This window comes from Megascapheus bottae, chromosome 10 (genome assembly GCF_031878675.1).
Source record: "Megascapheus bottae isolate mThoBot1 chromosome 10, mThoBot2.hap1, whole genome shotgun sequence".
Taxonomy (NCBI): Eukaryota; Metazoa; Chordata; class Mammalia; order Rodentia; family Geomyidae; genus Megascapheus; species Megascapheus bottae.
This window is the reverse complement of record NC_143518.1, coordinates 50,060,777-50,080,913: the sequence shown is the minus strand read 5'-3', so window position 1 is coordinate 50,080,913 and position 20,137 is coordinate 50,060,777. Positions and strand designations below refer to the sequence as shown.

Here is a 20,137-nt window from a genome sequence, read left to right as displayed (position 1 = left end):
GATATAGTCTCTAGAGAGTAGCTTTCTGAAAGACACACCAAAAATAAAAGACTGATTGGAGAAAGCTGGAACTGACTCTGCAAAGCTCACCCGGCGCTGTTAGAGGAAAGGGTGGTGATGCTTGAACCGAGACCCTGGCCATGGGTATGGATTTGAGAGAATGTTTTCAACCTGTCGAGGAGAAGATGGAATGTATAGGACTTAGAGACCAGCTAGCTGCTGAAGTTGATACCTTAACAAATGCAGATTTCCTGACTTGGCCATAGTCTGTGGAAGATGGGTCTGAGAAATGAAGGTGGCAGAGAGGTGACAGATACTTCATTGGAGACTTGAATTATGACAGTAGTAATAAAGGTGGAGGGAAGGGATGGAGGCCTATCAGTGCCACTGTGGACTGATGAGCTTTGAAGAGTTAAAGGGGAAAGCGGTGGCCTTCCACTCCTAGCTCGTATAATAGTGTCACAGTCCAAGAGAAGGACTTGAAGGGGAGGATCAAATTTATGGGGATATGAATTCAGATTTGGGTTATAATGAATTTGAGCATTTATTGAATTTGGAATATCAGGATGGAATCTTTGCAGTGTGGAGCACACGTAAATCTATATAGGAAATGCAAAATTGTGAGTGGTTGGGGAAGGTTGTGCGAATGGGGGAGAGGTTGTGCTTTATGTTCAAGAAGAGTTGAAACTGATCAAAGATGAAATCTGAGTAATTCTAGTTAGATATAAAGAGTCCATGAAAACAACTGAGGAAGGAAATTCAAAGAGGTAGAAGGAAGACAAGGAGACAAAGGAAGGATAGATTATTGAGAGTTAGACTAGGAACAAATAGAGCTGACTGGTCTTTTTTCTTTATCTCCCGGGCAGTTTTTGTTGTTGTTGTTTGAGTTGCTGGGGATTGAACCAAGAGTCTTGAGCATGCTATGCAAGCATTCTAACCCTGAGCTAGACTTCAGGTCCCAAAGCTTCATGCTTCATTGGGCCTTTGTGTATGCCCGTGTGTGTGTGTGTGTGTGTGTGTGTGTGTGTGTGTGTGTGTGTGTGTGTGTGTGTGTGTGTTTTCTAAGAATGGTGCCCAGGGTCTCTCATACAACTGCTGGACATTTCCATGGGACAGGGAGTTTCTGTTTCTTTTCTGCCTTCTGCAGAGCACTCAAAGGCCTGGTGTAGATAAGACTGTTTATAGGTGCTTGCAAAGTGGAAACTTAAAACTCACTGAAGCCCCTCTCTATCTGTCCTGTATGTCTCTTCTCTGCTTCCCACAAAGGAAAAGAAGCATGTGCTTGGGGAGCTTAGCAGGAGGCCAGTGCTGGCTGGGGTCTGGCAACAAATGGCTCAGGGCCCTAAGTCTTTTTTTTTTTTTTGCCAGTCCTGGGCTTGAGCTCAGGGCGTGAGCACTGTCCTTGGACTTTCTCAAGGCTAGAGCTCTACCACTTGAGCCTCAGCACCACTTCTGGCTTTTTTGTATGTATGTGGTACCAAGGAATCAAACCTGGGTCTTTGCGCATGCTAGGCAAGCACTTTAACCACTAGGCCAAGCTCCCGGCCCCAGCCCTAAGTCTTGAGTGGCAGGAATCAGCCACAGCTGTTTAGCAGAGTCTCTTGTAAGTTTAATGGTGTGAACAGCCCAGGGATCCGCTAGTAGAAATCAAAGAGCCCAGGCCAAGCCCTTTGCTGGGTAGATGAACTAACCTCAGTCGCTTTGTTGCTGGACATCTGAATGTACATAGACATATATAGGTCATCTTGTTCTGCACAGTTCTGTACATCTAAGCATCATGTCACTAGTTTTAGCTGTGACCTTTGGGGATTGTGGAGAATAGATCATGATCCTGCCTCTGGGTCTGTGCTCTTGGTTTTCCTTTGTTCTTACCCATGTGACTTTTCAGAAAAGGCCAGGGAGAGTAGGAGAGATGCAGTGCACACTGCTGAACTCAGGGAAACCTGAGTCTTGAACACAGACCTAAATTTAAAAAGTCACAACACCTTTGTCCTCTCTTTGCTCTGTGTCAGCATCCTTGTGTCCCTTCAGGGAAAGTGAAAGATGAATTGAGACATCCTTTGAATTGTTTGCAGAACCTGTCATGGGTCCTAGGAACTTGGCAGTACCTTGAATCTGCTCAGTCTGCCTGTGTGGAAGCTACATCCATTTGCCTCCTTCCTGGTTTGCTCCTTTGACTTCAGCCCAGAGTTTGGGATTTGTCTGTGATGAGCCCCTTTCATGCATACGTTTACATACGATACATAGATTTGGGTCTTCAAATTATTTTCTCGACAATTTGCTGACCATGGTGAGCCTTGCTCATCACTAAAGTAGCCTGTTTTATTAAAACAACAGCTACATCATGAGAGGCAGAAATCTGGGTGCTGGCTCATTTTCCATGGGCTTTGGATGCTGTTGCTCTCTTTCCCTAAGAAAACCTCAGGCTGCTTTCTAACCTTGTCCTTCCTCACTCTTCCTTCCTGGGCCTCAAGGCTTTACTGATTGCTGTGATGAGAGTATAAATCCTGTATATCAGTATCTTGTTAACTGTACTGTCCCTTAAGACAGATTCCCATATTGCAGTCTGTCCTCCTTGTAGGGGTGAGGAAACTTTCCCTGCCAAAGGAAGCCATTTCTATATGTATCGCAAGCCATGCAAAATTCTTTAATATAGGCATATAGTCAAGGAGAGGTGTACATATCTGATCCATCATAGGTTGAATAGTTTCATGACCTTTTATGGCCCACAGCCCAGATGTTCTTTCATCCCTGCTAGAGAATGCTGGGTTTGCCTCTCTCACAGCCTATGTTTTTATTATTTTATTGTAGTAAACATGGCATCAACTGTACCCTTGCAGTTCAGTGATATTAACATTTATAATGCTGTGTGCTGAGTCAAAGCCAAGATGATTGTCAAGAGGCTGCTACCAAATACAATTGTGCTGGTGCAAGGGGAAGAAAGTCAGGTGACGTGGGCTGGGATAGAGTAGCCTTGGGTTTAGGTGTGGAGGCTGTCTTCTGTGCTAACCCAGGCTCCTGCACTGGTGTGGCAGGGTCACGTGAGCAGCTGATAAGGCACACACACGACTCCCTGCCTCCTCTCTTGACCACTAGTCAGCACATGCATCACATCTCTATTGCCTTGATTATGGGTTTCATTTCTCAACTGGGTCATCTCATAGGCCTTCCTGGCATTTCCACACATAGAAGTATGAGCACATAATTTTGAATGCACGAAAAAAAGGAAGGAAGGAAGGAGAGAGGGAGGGGAAGAGAGGGAGAAAGAGAAAAGAAAGAAACAAAGAAGTAAAGTTGGAAGGCTGGGATTGTGCTATGTGGCTCAGGCAAAACAACAAGACCTTATCTCCAAAACCAATCTAAAAAGCAGTAGGGCCGGAGGTACAGGCCAAGTGATAAAATGCTTGCCAGGCAATTGTGATACTCTGGGCTCAAACTGCAGTTCAACCCAAAGCCTGAATAATCTAAGTGTGGTAGCATGTGCTTGTAATTCTAGAACTCAGGAGGTTTAGGAAGGAGAATTGTGAGTTTGACCAGCCTGAGCTATATAGTGAGGCCCTAACTCAAAAGGGAAGAAAAAGATTCAACAACAAAAGTCTTACGTGGCTCCCAATGACTTGTAGATAAATAAGGAAAAAGTGACTTGTGGCTTTTTTATTTTGCATTTAATAACTAAAGAAGATTGCGTGTTTTCCCTTTGTCCTTGTTAATTTGGTTTCGATGTGCATTAGGCGGGGAACACTGAGAAGACCTCAAATGAATCTCCTAGAAAAGGATTCATCTGGAAAGGTGAGATATGAGCCTTCTCAAGGCATCCCTGGGAGATTCTGTCCCTTTTGGCAGCCCACACTCTTTTCAAGGCCTTTTGTGTTTTCCTTGACTCAGACTATTTGAGATACTTAACCAATGGACAGCCTTCCATCGAGCGATTCCCCATCAGCTTTAAAACCTACTTCTCAGGAAACTACTTTCACCATGTTGTGCTGGGAATTTATTGTAATGGCCACTATGGCTCACTGGGCATGAGCCGAAGGGCTGAGCTGATGGACAAGCCATTGACCTTTCGGACTCTGAGTGACCTTGTCTTTGATTTTGAAGACTCCTACAAGAAATACCTTCACACAGTGAAGAAGGTCAAGATTGGGCTTTATGTCCCCCACGAGCCTCATAGCTTCCAGCCTATTGAGTGGAAGCAGCTAGTCCTCAATGTCTCAAAGATGTTGAGGGCTGACATCAAGAAGGAGTTGGAGAAATATGCCAGGGATATGAGAATGAAGGTAAGTACTGGAATCACAAAAAAGTGATATGTGAGAGCTCTTTCCATTTCTCTTCCTCCCTCCCCTTCGTTTTCCAGGTCCTACATTCCTCTGACTCATCTTGTTTAGTGGTCACCCAGCAAAAGTAAAAAATATCCCACATTTTTTATTATTTTAATGAGCTTAAATTATCTATGCAGAGAGAATTTCATTGTTACATTTCCACACATTTACAATATATTCCAATCAGTTTCACTCCCTCTGTGATTCTATCTTGTCCCTTTCCCCCCACTTTCCCAAAACATTTTCAATGTTCTATTTTCAGGGTTGCAAAACATCTGTTTTGGCCATATTCATCCTCCTTGTTAGCCCATCCTGTCCCACTAATACACTACCCAACAGAACTTATTTCTCTTTTCCATTCCCCCATATCCCAAGACATTTATTGTCGTCATCGTTGTCAATATCATCATCATCATCATCATCATCATCATCATCATCATCATCATCATCATCATTTTGTTGGTAGTTGGGCTTGAATTCAGGGCCTGGGGGCTGTGCCTGAGCTTTTTTGCTCAAGGATATAGCTCTACCACTTTGAGCCCAGGCTGCCCTTATGGATTTCTGGTGATTAAATGGAGATAAGAGTCTCACACATGAGGGCCAGGAGTTTGGCCTAGTGGTAGAGTGCTTGCCTAGCATGCATGAAGACCCGGGTTCAATTCCTTGGTACCACATACTTGGAAAAAGCCGGAAGTGGTGCTGAGGTTCTAGTGGTAGAGCTCTAGCCTTGAGAAAGTCCAAGGACAGTGCTCAGGCCCTGAGCTTAAGCCCAAGACTGGCAAAAAAAAAAAAAAAAAAGAGTCTCACACATGAGCCACCAGCACCAACCTAAGCCATTTTTTCTTAAATCTTTTTTCTCCCCTATAACAATTTTCCCTTTTGATCTCCACAATTTCAGCCTACTTTGGATTGAACATGAGGCTGTTTTTCTTGCCCTTGTTCCCTAAATAGTACAGAATGGCAGTGACTTAGGTGGAATTTACTTGGTGTTAGGTCTTGTGGTGGTCTAGAGAGGATTTAAAGAATATAGGAGGACATAGATAATAGGCAAAGACTGTACCATTTTTTATGAGACTTGAGTATCCTTGGAGTTGGGTATCCATGAGGGATTTCTAGAACTAATCCCCTGTAAAGATCCTGAGAGACAACTGAACTTCAAATCCAACAGCTAACACAATCTTCGACATTATAATTAAAACAATATCTTGATCCTCAATTCCTTCTTTAAAGTCAGATCTAAATGGTAGTTCTTTTGAACTGGGCATCTAGTTTTGTTTTATCTTTACAGTGGAATGACCAATCATTCCAGAGTGCCTGGATGTGAGGGGCTTTCCAGAACATGAGCTGTACTAAAAGCAGAAAAGGCCCCAGAAAACCAGGATGAGTGGTTTCCTCTGCTTTAGGATTCTGTTTCAGAGTCTCATTATATTACCGTTCTGTATTCTAACATACAAAGCCCTTGACTTAAAATTCAAACCTGGAGTCACAATTGCAGATGAGAACATTCACTAACCTGGCCCAACTCCTGCTCAAGTGCTTTTCACTGCCACAGTATCACAATACTGGCTTGTTCTTATGACTTCCATGACTTGCCAAATGGCTAAGAGAAAGCTGGTGTACACTGCAGACCCAGGGGGTAGGGTTCTTGGTTATGATTAGCACCTGGGAACTTGTCTTCATTCTGTGGGACCTGGTGTGGAGGTTTTGATAAATTGAGGCCACACTGCCATGGTGTGAGATGGGAGTCATAGTAGGCTAGTTCAGGAGGCTGTATAGATGAGACTTTGCCCTAATGAGGAGAGAGACTTCTAAGCAACCAAACATGGTCCTAGGAAGCGGAAGCTCTGGGCTCATCTCCCATCTCTGCTGTGGAAAAAAGACCCAGTGTGACAGTCATCCTCCAGAAAGCGGTATCCTTGCTTCTTCCGGTGCAGAATTGTTCCTGCTCAGTGCTGTCTTTTATTTTTATTTTTATTTTTGGAAGAGAGGTGAGAGGAGGTTGGTTCTAGACAGGTATTCTACTACTTGAGCCATGTCCCCAGCCCCTGCTCAGTGCTTTCTAAATCACAAGATTGTGGCTGGACTGAGAGCTAGGAGGCTGGGTGGTAGGAAAATGGAAGGAACTCTGTGAATAACTCGTTATGTCTTCTTTAGATCTTGAAACCTGCAAGTGCCCACTCACCGACCCAAGTGAGAAGCCGGGGAAAATCCCTGTCCCCTCGAAGGAGACAAGCAAGCCCCTCAAGAAGGCTTGGCAGACGAGATAAGTCGTGAGTCCTATTTTTCCTCTTCTCCAATGCAAGGAGCCATGAAGCTTCAGCTATGAATCTTGGAATAGGCCAAAGGCCCATCATCCCGTGAGGCCCAGTCCCTGACTGTATGGATGCTTTTAGTGGCTTTCTGTCCCTCCTTCTCCTCCCCCCTACAGCTGGAGCTACACCCAGCCTTGAATTCCGTTCCACTTTTGCACTTGTCTGAATAATCCCTTCAGAGAGGAGGATCCGTGTCACTGGGTTGACACAAGAGTCAGCTGAGTGGGAGGCAAGAACTATGACTTCACCAGAATCAATTAGGATCAAGTTTCCAGAGCGAGATGGGGCTCTCCCATGCCTCCACCCTATCCCTTCTCCTCCTCTGTGTTTTTAAGGAGTTTTTAAAGGGCTTTTCCCACAGAGTAGTCAAGTTTCCTCCTGTAATTCTTTGCTTGCTCCTTCCTTCCTCTCTGCTTCCCTTCCCTTCCCTTAACCCTTCCCTCCCTCTTTCTTTCTTTGCCCTCCCTTCCTTCCTTCCTTCCTTCCTTCCTTCCTTCCTTCCTTCCTTCCTTCCTTCCTTCCTTCCTTCCTTCCTTCCTTCCTTCCTTCTCTCTTGTGCTGGTGTTGGGGCTTGAACTCAGGGCCTGGGGACTGTCCCTGAGTTTATTTCTTGCTTAAGGCTAGTGCTTTACCACTTGAGCCACAGCTCCACTTCTGGTTGTTGTTGCTGTTTGTGATTAATCTAAGATTATAGGATTCACAGACTTCCCTGCCTATGGTGGCTTCGAACAGTGAACCTCAGATTTCAGCCTCCTGAATGGCTAGGATTATAGACATGAGCTACAGGAGCCTGCCTCCCACTGTGGCTCTTAAAGAGAAAGCAGATGAATACTGAGTTATCATCTCTCGTTCCTGCGAATTCAGACCAACTCCTTCCTAACTCTGGCCTCCATTCCCAGTAGATCTTCACTGCGGGCATTTCCAGTGGCTCCCAAGTGAGGGCTGCTGTGGAAGAGCAAGCTAGGCATCTAGGAGCCTTGCTCCCATACCATGTGGTGGTGCGGTGCTGCTCAGGAGGCCAGGGCGGGAGGACTGCTGAGCTAGTGAGTTAGAGACCAGCCTGGGCAACACAGAGAATCTGTGTCAGAGCGAAAAAGAGATGGATGCTGATGGTTCACACCTGGCTACTTGGGAGATCAAGACCCAGAAGTAAAAAGTTGGTCCAGGCAGAAAAAAGTCCTTGAAACTCCCTCTCCAAAATGATCAACACAAACCAGGGCTGGAGGTATGGTTTGAGTGGTAGAGTACCAGTTGAGCAAGTGCCAGCCTCTGAGTTCAAACCCCATAACAGGAAGGAAGGAAGGGAGGAAGGAAGGAATGACCACTGAGAAGCACACTTGTGGTCTGAGGTTCATTTAGGCATAATTCATCAGCACACGGCTTTTGTGGTTTATCTTTCTGTTTTGCTTCTTGCCTCCATTATCTTCATGGTAGCTTATGGTTCTGGTGGGCTCTGCTCATTGTGATGGAGCCCTTCAGAGTTCCAGAGTTAATAAATCCCACTGCAAGATAAAATTTCCCTTCCCTATAGGGCTACAAGCTGGACAAATTCCTGCTCCTTTCAGTCAGGGAGGGTATGCATGCCCAGGCATCTGGATGAGTGAGTAGAGGCTGTTCAATGAAGTCATATGGAGAATCTGATCCCATTTGTTGTATCAAAGATATAATGAATGGGCCAAAGAAGTCATTATCCCTGGAATCCTAAGCAAGAACAACTCCTCAGAACAACTCCTTGGTGTAAAAAAGGTAGAGGGGAATGTAGGAAAGAGAAAGAAAAGTAGGAAGGAAAAACAGACCACTCAACTGATGTGCATGAGCTGTTCTGTTGTCCTGGCTTTTCTCATTAACTACCTGTTACTCAGAATCCCCTGGGGTGCCTGAAGAAACCAAGGTGGAATGGTGGGCCTTGTCAGGAAAGATGGTGTAGGGCTGAGGGAGCCAAGAGCTGCTCTCAGCCCTGCAGATCAGACAAGGTCAGCGTTTGTAGAGCTGAGGGGTTCTGACTCATGGAAAGAAAGGTGACATCACAGAGCCTTCAAGTGGTACCCTGGAATCTTAAATCGAGGCCTGTGGCTCTTGGACGTTGGCCAGAGCCTTCTGCCTAGAGAGGGCTTGAGAAATGGAAGGACCCAGGGCAGGAGAATCTCTTTAGAGCTGAATCTGTCTTGGCAAAGCCTCTCTGTTTACATAGCAACTGTCATCTGTGCATCCTGTCAGCTGTGCTGCCATCCTGAGAGGCAAAGAATGTAAGGGAGGAGGGAGACATGCCTTGAATGAGGGTGACAGGTGTGAATGAACCCCCTTCTCTATCCAACTGCTTCTCCTACTTTGCCTCAGTGGCCTTCCTATGGGCCAAAATGGCAAATTGGGACCTGCTTACCGTGCCCCAATTCCCTTCTCCCTCCCAAGCAGCCCCTCCACCCCCCTCAGAGTTGACAAGAGAGGAAAGGCCTGTCTCTTTTACCTGTGAGTACTGAGCCATCAGCAATTGGCAGCTTGCTGGTCCTGGTGTGTGAGGGTGAGGGTGTGTGTGTACATTGCCAACCGAGCAGAGGAGAAGCTGAGGGCACTGGAGGGCCTTAGAAGCTGTTTTTCCTCTTAATTTTGTTTTCCTTTGGCAGTACTGGGTATTTGATCAGGGCTTAGCAGCACTTGCTAGGCAGGCATTCTGCCACTTAACTCATGCCTCTACCCCCTTTCCTTTCTATTTTTTGATATGGTCTTGTCCACCCTTCCCCCGGCAGACCTGGATCACTATACCCTATATAGCTTCCTGTATGGCTCGAATGACCATACCCAGCTATTGGTTGAGATGAAGGTGGGGGGCTCTCAAACTTTTTGCTTGGGTTAGCCTTGAACTATATTCCTCCTGTTCTCCACCTCCCAAGTCCCTGGGATTACAGTAGTTTAAACCCTTACTCACACAGATGCACACCAACTTGTGTTTCAGCCCCAGGATGCAGTGTTGTATAAAGTCTTCAACATGTTGCCATTCTTTTCTGGTTCCAAGGTTTCTTGTGGCTTCATTGGCTACTGGCCGCATTGAGCACAGAGGTTGCTTCTGTGCATGAAGCACCTGATGTGCCACTTATGAAAGGGGTACTTTCTACGGACTGTACCCATGATGCTGTCCTCCACAGCCACCCTCCCCCTTATAGCTGCTGTCCAGTTGGCTCCTGGGGTATGGAACTGAAATTAGGATTAAGGGTTGGGAGAGACTGGATAAGGAGCCCTGGAGCAGTTCACTTTAGCTCACTCTGGCTGCATTACCATGACAGTAGACACATCTGGCGTCACCCTTGTGTGCTGAGATAGGTCTCATTCCTCCTACAAAGTGACTCAAAGGAAATCTTTCCCCAAACAGACTGTGGTTCAAGAGCCCAGGAGAGAAAAATCCTTTGATTTCTTTGCCCTTGTTTGGGCTGGGGAAGGGCTTGGAGAAATGCACTGTTCAGTGTAAAATAATAGGCCAGGATTTGATGAGAGGATCTGGGCAAGCACAGACCTGGTTGAATCATCATCTTGGTTCTTGTGTTCCTTAAAAATAACCTCTGACAAGGTTCTAATTATAAAATAAGGAGCACTGGGAAGAGGTCTCTGCATGCCCAGTAGCTCAGCCAGCCCTGGCCCTGAGATGCGCTGGCTGCTGAGCACACTTCCTAGCTGGGCTCTGGGGCAGGTGGTATACTGAGATCACCCACTGCTGCCCTTTGCCATGCCAGAAAACGACAGCCATCGTTGCTGTGAAAGGGGTTTCATCTTTTGGGCTTTGTTCGCTTACTGCCAGAATTAGCCTTTTTCTTCCCCTGGGTACCTAAGGAGGAGGAGGTCGGTGTGGGAACACCAAGGAAGAAGGAAACCTAGTCTCTTTGCTTTGTGAGTGTACAAGCTGTTTGTTATAGAATCACTTTCAGCTTAGTGTAGGCAGTTCCTATACAGGTTTCAAGGCTAAAACTTGTATGTAAAAAAACCCCAAAAGCCCTCTTCCTGTTAGCTCTTAAATTTAGCAAAGTAACATGAACTCCTAGCTTAGCACTTAGTTAAAATATTGCATGATCACAGGAGCATATGAAGCCCAATCTTCCATTTACATATCAAAGAGAACTCAACTAAGGTTTATTGAATAGGTATTCAGTAGTGGGCCCTGCTCTTAAATTATTCAGTTTCCAAGACAGACCCATGGGTGGTGATTGGTAGGATACCTTAACAGGTGTACATAGGAAACAGTACTTAGGAAGTACTGGATTTTGAGTGTCAGAAATTGGAAAATGCTGCATGGTACTTGGTACCATAGGCTGGACTTAAAGGATGACAAGACATAGGGAAAGACTTTTCAATGCATAGGCAGTGTGAGCAGGGTGTGGAGGCAGGAGAGGCCATGGTGTTCTAAAGATTGGTGAGAGCTCACCTTAATTTGGTGGAAGGGGATGGATGCACTCTGCCCTGTGGTTAAGGCATGGGCCCTGTGTGTGTGTGTGTGTGTGTGTGTGTGTGTGTGTGTGTGTGTGTGTGTGTGTGTGTGTGTGTGTGTGCAGGTACTGGTGCTTTTACTTGGGGCCTGGGTGCTATACCTGAACTCTTGTGCTCACACTAATACTCTTCTACCTTGTGAGCCACAGCTCCACATCTGGCATTTCGTGGTTAACTCATGGACTTTTCCTGCCCTGGATGGTTTACAATCTTGATCTTTAGATCTCAGCCTCTTGAATAGCTAGGATTACAGGTGTGAGCCTTGGGCTCTAGATTCTGAGGTTCAGTTCTTGCTAACCGTGCAACTTTGCTTTGAGCAAATCCCCTAACCTCAGTGGCTCTTTTACAAAAGAGACACATGTTGGGCCGGGAGTTTGGCCTAGTGGTAGAATGCCTGCCTAGCATGCATGAAGATCCGGGTTCAATTCCTTGGTACCACATATATACATAGAAAAAAGCTGGAAGTGGTGCTTAGGTTCAAGTGGTAGAGCTCTGGCCTCGAGAAAATCTAAGGACAGTGCTCAGGCCCTGAGCTCAAGCCTAGGACTGGACAAAAAAAAGTGGAGGGGGGGGCATGTCAATGTAAACCTTTTATTTAGTACAATGTGGCACAAGGTAAGCACCTAATAATAAAAACTATTTATAGTGGCAATTTCTGGCTACCCAAGAATCACGAGGGGAATGGGTGTGAATGTTAAGCAAAGGCCTAGAAAAAGGAGGCCAAAGACTCCCAAATTAGACCTTCTCTATTTTCAGATGTGTCAATAGCAGAACACAGATAAAAGGGTGAAGTCTAAGGAACACAAAGAATTATGGAGTACAGTGAAGATTCTGTTTCTCAGGTAGGAGGGTCGTTAGCCCTGAGAAACAGAAAATTTTTCCTATGAGAAAAAACAGGCGAGTGGCCCCCAAAATGGCTTCTCCAAGTAGCCTGTGCCCAGTCAGTTACAGTGATCCCAGTGAGGCCACACTGAAGTGACCAGTGGGCAAGCTTTGTCCTCTTCTTGACCTACCTTGATCCTGAACTGCACAGACTTCTCAGAAGGTATTGCTAGGCACAGGGCTGACAGAGAACATAGGCCAGGTCAGATAGACTCCAACACCTCAAGAAAAATACTAAGCTAGTGTCTCATTGGCAGTATTTTTCATAGGGGTGTGATTTGATGTTGAGGAAGCTGCCAGACCCAGGAAAAAAGAAAAGCTGAAGTCAGGCACCAGTGGTCATACCTATGATTCTAGCTATTCAGGAGGCTGGGATCTGAGCAGTCAAATCCAAGGAATTATTATTTCCAATTAACCAGTGAGAAGTAGAAATGTGGTTCATGTGGTAGAGTACTGTTTGATTAACAGTGCTAGCTTCAGAGTTTAAGTCCCTATACTGAGGGGGCGGGGAATAAAAGAAACGAAAAGGTTCTGGGGCTAGAGCTGTAGCTCAGTGGTGCAAAGTATGTTTAAGGCCTTAGGTTCAATCCCTAGCATATACTATGCATACATGTGTAGGCATACACATGTTTCACATTCTAGGGTGAATCAGTTGGTAGGTGCTACAAGAATTATGGAACAAAGAAGTCTCTTGATAAGCACAAGAATGATTTAATTTTCAGGGAAGAGTATGAGATTTACTATGTCCTACATAGATTGCAGGGTTATAAGGAAGAAAACTGACTACTTGGTGTGACTCCTAGCTGGTACTGTGGTGCTGGCCAGTAATTCTAGGGCTGCTTCTTCCTGTGCTGTCTTTAGTGACTCCCTGGAGGTCAGAGCGCCTCCCCCGCACCCTCACTTCCACATTCCCTTCAGGAGGAATGCACAAGGACAAGGAAAAACAAAGAGGAAAGGAAGAGCTGAATGGAGTCTTTTGAAGCAGTATTCTGAATGTCACTCCCTACTTCCATAATCTAATTTGCTACAAGTTAATGGGCCCGGCTTGGCTGCAGGCAAGCTGGGAAATGCAGTTTATAGTCTAAGCACCATATATTCAGCTAAAGATCAGGGGTAGGGTCAATAAAGAATATGAGAATGGATATTGAGGGACAACGGACTCTGTCAACCATAGATCATTCAAGTTAGCACCAGCTAACTTGAATAAGAAATCTGTACTTCCAAAGTAACCATACCAAAAAGGCAGTGCAGACGTCATAACTGCTTTAGGAAATGACCTGTGTTTAATCCTATTTCTAAAGCAAGGAGTATATAGAAGTGCTTCAGGCATATCTTTTTTTCAGATGAGCTTTTTATCGTTGAATTTTCTAGAAGTAGAGCCCACCAGGGAGGTGAGAAGTTGACATACCTTTTTAGCAGCCTTGTGCTGTTGCTAATGTATGGGCAGTGTGCTCGCAGGAAGAAAGTAATTAGCTGAAAGATGACACCATTAAGCAGGGAGATAAAACAGAGATTTCATTTGGGGCTTTTGGCCAAATAAGACACATAAAGACCCTTTATGACTGGCTTGTGGTTCTCTCCCTAGGAGTGTGCTGATGACTGGGACAGAAACAAAAGTCTGACTCTTACAGGAACACTGTGTTCCCTTTAGCTGTTAACTTAAGGGGGGAAGGGGGTCTCCCATTCCCCTGTGAGTCCATTCTTCCAGGCTTGTCAGCAGTGGCCCCAAAAGGGAGTGGGGAATCTCCTAGGAATGACTGGACCTCAAGGTTGGAAGTTTTTCTTCTTTTTGTTGGTTATGGGGGTTGAACTCTGGGCCTGGGCGCTGTCCCTGAGCTCTTTAGCTCAAGGCCTATCCCTGGAGTCACAGCACCACTTCCAGTTTTCTAGTGGTTAATTGTAGATAAGAGTCTCATGGTCTTCAGTGCCCAGGTTGGCTTTGAACTGAGATCCTCAGATCTCAGCTTCCTGAGTAGCTGGGATTACAGGGATGAGCCACTGCACCTGGCTAAGGTGGGAAGTTTTACACATGTGGGATGTCTACCAGCAAATAGCTATACTTTCAATATTACGGGTGTGTCCCAGGAATCATGAGAAAAAAATCCTGTAGAAATGAGTCATATGATCAGGTTCATAAACCCCAGGGAATACAATGCCACTGAATATGACTAGCTGTTTTAGTAGGGCTTAGTAGTACATTGGGGAGTCATCCTTGACCTCTTCAGAGAGAATGAACATGGACTGGATGATCAGTATTCCATCTGAGAGCAAGAGTGACAGAGAACTAGAATCTGTTGCTTGGGACCTGCCATTTACTGAGCTGAGCTGAGCTGAGCTGAGCTGAACTGATAGAAGTTAACTGTTCATTTCTGAGTGAAATGGACTCCTTTCAGGTCAAAGGGAAAGCATTTGTAGTTAGATATTCTTTCAGAGATATAAACGAAGCAGCTTACCACTGGGTGCTGGTGGCTCATGCCTCTGTAATACCAGCCACTTGAATGGCTGAGACACCAGAATTGTAAGTCAAGACCAGCCTAGATAGAAAATTTGGTGAGACTATATCTCAATGGAAGGGATGCAGTCTTATCTTCCTAGCTATGGTAGGAAGCCAAAAATAAGCAAATCATAATCCAAGTCTGTGCTTGGGCACGAAGTGAGATCTTCTTTGAAAAATCAGCAGTACAAAAAAGGAGCTGGAGGCATGGATCAGCAGAATGCCTGCCTAGCAATCACAAGGTCTGAGCTCAAACCCCAGTCCTACCTACTACCTCCCCCACAAAAACAAAAAACTCCTTATATTTTCATTTTTAAGCATGTAAGAAGAATCACAAATAATTTAAAAACATGCCATTATTTTCATGTAACAGTGTCTAGATCTGAAAATTCTAGATTAGAGCTTACTACATAAACCGAATATCCTAAATTTCGTGTAGTATTATTGGTTATCTTTTATTCAAACTGGTAAGAGGCTCAATAGAAAATGGAAAATAAGTTAAACTGTAAAAATCCATAGGCACAGGGCTATGTTGTAAACTAATTTAGGAAATGTCTTTAATGAAAACTGATGATGTATTACTAAGAAATCTTTATAATACTTTAAAAGTACTCCTGAATTTTTTTTTTTTGGGTGGTTAATTGGAGATGAGTCTTATGGACTTTCCTGTCTGAGCTGGTTTCAAATCATGATCCTCCCTTCTCAGCCTCTTGAGCAGCTAGGATTACTGTCCTGAGTCACTGGTGGCTGGCTTAAAGTATTTTCTAAGTACTTCCTACATTACTTCTACATAAATGCTTAGTAGTTTTCTATTGGTATTTTAGAAAATATTTGAGAGGTGCTTTGCCACTGGATGTCTTTTCTATTGAAAAGTGACATGCTTTTCCAGTCGTATTCTACCTCTACTAAGAGGTTTCTCCCAGAAACTGTTACCTCAGTCCCCTTGTAAGTTCTGGGCTTCTCCAGGAAGGTAGTGTTGCAGGGGGAATTTTGGCTGCATTGTGGAGTATATTAGACTCTTGCAAGGTATACAGATACTGGATTTCAAAATGTTTTCGTGCCACCTAGTTTAGGCTTAACGCTGAACAGTGAAAATATTTAAATCTATTAGTGTGTCCCTGAAAACTTCTCAATACAGACTTGAGAACAAGTAGAGTTGGCTTAGGCAAGTCTGGTGGTGGGGGTGGTGGTATTGTGTATGTGTGAGCATAGGGAACGAGACAGGTTAACAACTGAGTAGAATTCCCTAGGTTTTTTGTTTTCTTTAAAAAGGCTAATGCATTACCTTTTTGCCCCATTCCTCTCTCCATAACTGTCTTTTATCCTTAGGCCTGCTCTACCTGAAAAGAAAATGGCTGACCTCAGTCCTCTGAACGAAGTGGGCTATCAAATCCGAATCTAGTAGCCAAGCCACACTGGCCGACGAGAGGGTTTCTGTGGTGCTTCTTTCTGCACTTTACCCAACATCTTCAGGAGGAATTGGAACTATTTATTAAGAGCTTGAGACTTTTATTTTTAAGGATTCATCTGAAAGTAGAATCTGAGTGAATGGGAACACAATTAGCTTCAAAAAACAAAACAAAAACAAAAACAACAACAAGAAACTCCTAAAGAGGTGACCACAAGGCTAAAGACATCAGCCCACGGGGTTTGCACTGTTTCCTTCACTCCAGATCTCAAGGGTAACAAGCATTGACTTTAATTTCCTTTTTTTTTTTTTTCCCATTTGCCTACTTTTATTTGCTTTGGATATTGTGCTTCATCAGTAGTCAATGTTCATAAAGTTCTCTCCCTTTTTTTTGGTATAGTAAGGTAACTCAGTCAGTATTACCTTCTTTTTCAGCAATAATGAAAGTAAAGATAGGTTTTTTTTTTAAGCAGTTAATATTACCTCAGCATTTTTACATCAGATATGAAAATTTAATGACATTTCGATTTTTAATATTCTATTTGTATTGTTTCCCCAGTATTTCCCATGGGGAATCTTCATAGTTTTTTTTTTTTTCTGGTGCACATGATAAGATTTAAAGTATTATATGCAAATGTTTTACTAAAGAGCACTGAAATTCTTCTGGCAATACGGGACCCATTTTTAGGATCTTATAGTTACTTAATCTTTTTAAAAGTATTCAATGACAGCGATCTTTTTGTTCTTTCAAAACTAAGCACTTCAGAAGCTAGTCTACATTCTGTCATTATGTTTAAACTTTGTGGAGTCATAGCTAGCCAAAAGTTAGCAGGATGTTATCTGACAGTCAGAGAGGCAGATACTAAGACCAAGGCAGCAAGTTCTAAGAAGAAGACAATTTTTCTGTTCACATTTCAACTGTTTGTACAGATCAAGCTTTGATTCTGAAGGACTCACAGATAAAGATGTGTTCTGATGTCTTATATTAAGGCCAAAAGTGATAGGATGTAGGATATGATGATTCTCCAGTACCTTGCTTTTAGGTACCACTTCATGAAATTTAAGAAATATTGGAAAATAAAATGAATTATAAAAAGTGGACCCTTTTTCTCAATGGAAAAATCTTCCAGTACAGTGTTATACCTTATGGTGTGATCTATGAAGTTACACTAACTCCTGGGTGCAGACCACACAGGGTAACTAAAGGCATATAAGTATCAAGAAGAGAGCTTCTAGTTCTTCTGTTTCATTTGCTTTATCTCTGCAAACATGCCAACTCACAGGACCAAAGGACATATTTAAGTTAAATCTGCTATTTCACAAAATTGTTTGGCCGCTGGAATAGTTACAGGAAGGTGGTTAAAAAAGAAAACTTTGGGGGTGACAAGGAAAGCAAAAGGACTTATTATCCGTTAGCTGGGTGCACCAGAGTTCATTCTAACCTAAAAATCAGTTGTATTAGTGAATACAACATTTTCTTAAAGGAAATACTATTTCCTTTAGTGAACAGGGCCGTTAGAGTCCTAGTCACTTAAATGAAAATGCAACTTAGATTTAAAATTCTGAAGTTAAGTCACTTCCTTTTGAAGTATTATAGTTTAAAATGGGTTTATCAGGAAGTGGGGCATAGCTCATGGTAGAGTGCATGCATAGCATGTTCAAGGTCCTGAGTTTGCTGTTCAGTATTCCATCATTCCTAAAAAAACGTTATCTTTGTACATCTTGCACGGTAAACACCTCTCAGCCTCCTGGCCACATGCATTTAAGCGTTCAGAGTAGCTAGTGAATATTTTCATCCTTATTCTGAAACAATACCCACTTGGCCATTTGTCTTGCTTATTCATCTGAAATTTAACAATATCCATTAAGTACAATAAATAAAATGCCCCAACCTATGACCATGAGAGCACTTGCCAAGTATCAACTGAGGAGTGATGACTGCATCTAAAACACAGAATGTCAGATGACTGCATTGCCTCTTATTTCTAACACAAAAGGGAAAAGGAATATAAAATTGTTCCTAGTAGTCTAATGTATAATTTTAAATCTGCCAACTGGCTTAATTAGCAACTTAATTTCTTCCACACTTACTTTGAGGTGTTTAAATTCAGCTTCCAAAGCAATGATTAAGTCACCAAAACACTTTAAAAAGTGCGGTTGACACTGTATTTTGTTGTTGATATGCTACTTTCCAGAAGACATAGGAAAATCAATAAGCTTCTAAATTCTAATGCAGTAATTAAAACATTTAACATGGGGGGCGGGAGTTTGGCCTAGTGGTTAAAGTGCTTGCCTAGCATGCATGAAGACCCAGGTTCGATTCCTCAGTACCACATACATAGAAAAAAGCCGGAAGTGGTGCTGAGGCTCAAGTGGTAGAGCTCTAGCCTTGAGAAAAAACCCAAGGACAGTGCTCAGGCCCTGAGCTCAAGCCCAGGACTGGCAAAAAAAAAAAAAAACAAAAAAAACCCCCATTTAACATGGAAAAAATAAAACTCACATTTTACCATTTACAACTGAATTTAAGAACTCAAATTCTAGTAAAATTATGAAATAATTTAGAATCTAATTTTTAAAAAATTGCAAGAGAAAGTTTATGTGTAGGATTCCCATGGCAATAAAAGCAAAGTTTAAATGAATGACAGAAAATTTGATTTGAGAATATACATTGTGCTGTTTTGAGTATACTTTATTTTAGAAAGTGGTATTTAGTGATACTTACTATTTTCTATACTCACAGAAATCATGAACATCTCACTTTTTCTAAGTCAATTATTTCATAAGGATTTTATTAATAGATATTGATAACAGAACTTTGGAAATCTTAATTCAGTATTCTTACTATACCCAAGGCTTTTGTAAACTATAGTTTTATGTACAATCTTGTACAGTTTTTTTGACATACAATTCAGAATCTTGTTTATTCTCTTGAAATTTGTTCTGGCCAATACATTTTTTTTTAAATCTTTGAGAATAATTGTGATTGTTTTAGTGGGTATTTTTCTAAGTCAATGAAAACTTGTACAATGGTATTTTAGAGAATGCCAGATAAATGCATGTTTCAAGTTACGGTTTTCTCATCACTTGTATGTTTATATACCGCATGGACTTTAATAAAAATCATTCTGGAAACTTAAAGAGTTGTGTTTCTTCTAAAATCCAAAAGTGGTCAGGTTTAAAAATTTGTTTTTGTTGTCTTCTTACTACATACTTGACCTAAGTGAACAAATTTATCATTCTCTTACCTTTCCTCTTTTGTAATTTTTAGACTATATAAATAGTACTTCATTTCAGCATATCTCAGTTCAATTGTGTTTTAGTTTTCCCTAAATAATAAAGGCTATAAAATGAAATGAAGGAAGTAGCACTGTGGCTCAAATGGTAGAGTGCTAGCCTTCAAATGGTAGAGTGCTAGCCTTGAGCTGAAAGGCTCAGGGACAGTGCCTACGCCCAGAGTTCAAGCTCCATCACTAACAAAACAACAAAAAAACACATCCTTCTCCCCGATGAAATGAAATTGTTTAAGACCAGGAAACAGGTCAGCTTATACACTTTAAACATTTACCACAAACCTTCACACACAGATGTATAACAGTTTATTACAAAATTTACAGGTCTTAACAGTTTATTACAAAATTTACAGGTACAAAGTACAAATGATCTGATGCCTGTTTCCTTAACCACTTACATTCTTTTCTTTTCCTTGTCTCCCTCCCTTCCTCCTCACTTCCATCCACAACAGATTAAAGAGGTTGTTGACTTCCAAAAAAGGACAAATTTCAAATTTGCATATTATATTCAGAAGAAAAAGTATAATGAGGCCAGAGGTTTATTATGTCACAATTCTGTGTTTAAAGCTTGGATAGTGTAACATTTAAGATTTATTTTCTGTGTTAACCAGATTTTTTTGTCAAGTCTCCAGTAACTGACAATAGAAATTGAAAACAGAAGTATGTATTTATTTAACTTAAAAGTTATTTTTATCCACTGTCTTCTGGTCCATTAAATAATCCTTCATCTGATAAGCTAACATAGAAAGCAATTTACAGATCAACTATATCAAAGTAAAGCACATGAAACAAGTCTAAATTTATAATACATTAATCAGAATATAAAAAATTAAATTTATACAGGTTTTCAAGAATGATCTCTTTATAATAAAACCATTTGCTAATAAATTCATTCAATACAGAATGGTTATTAATCAACAAATCATTTTTCTTTCCCTACTACTATAAAGGGGCAATTGGAC

At 42.4% G+C, this 20,137-nt stretch overlaps 1 protein-coding gene across 5 annotated transcripts in view; it reads left to right on the top strand.

The window, feature by feature from the left end:
* Positions 1 to 20,137, top strand: part of LOC150058408 (tubulinyl-Tyr carboxypeptidase 2) — a 41,885-nt gene that overhangs the window by 14,440 nt on the left and 7,308 nt on the right. For 3 of the 5 annotated variants that reach the window (XM_090341218.1, XM_090341215.1, XM_090341216.1), the window contains 3 exons: positions 3,896 to 4,277; positions 6,474 to 6,589; positions 15,807 to 16,336. In XM_090341218.1, the coding sequence (XP_090197344.1) occupies positions 3,896 to 4,277; positions 6,474 to 6,589; positions 15,807 to 15,879 (571 nt within the window). In that variant the 3' untranslated portion in view covers positions 15,880 to 16,336. Of the gene's footprint in view, positions 1 to 3,895; positions 4,278 to 6,473; positions 6,590 to 15,806; positions 16,337 to 20,137 lie in introns of those variants that run through there. The other 2 variants (XR_016536882.1, XM_090341217.1) reach the window with 2 other exon arrangements.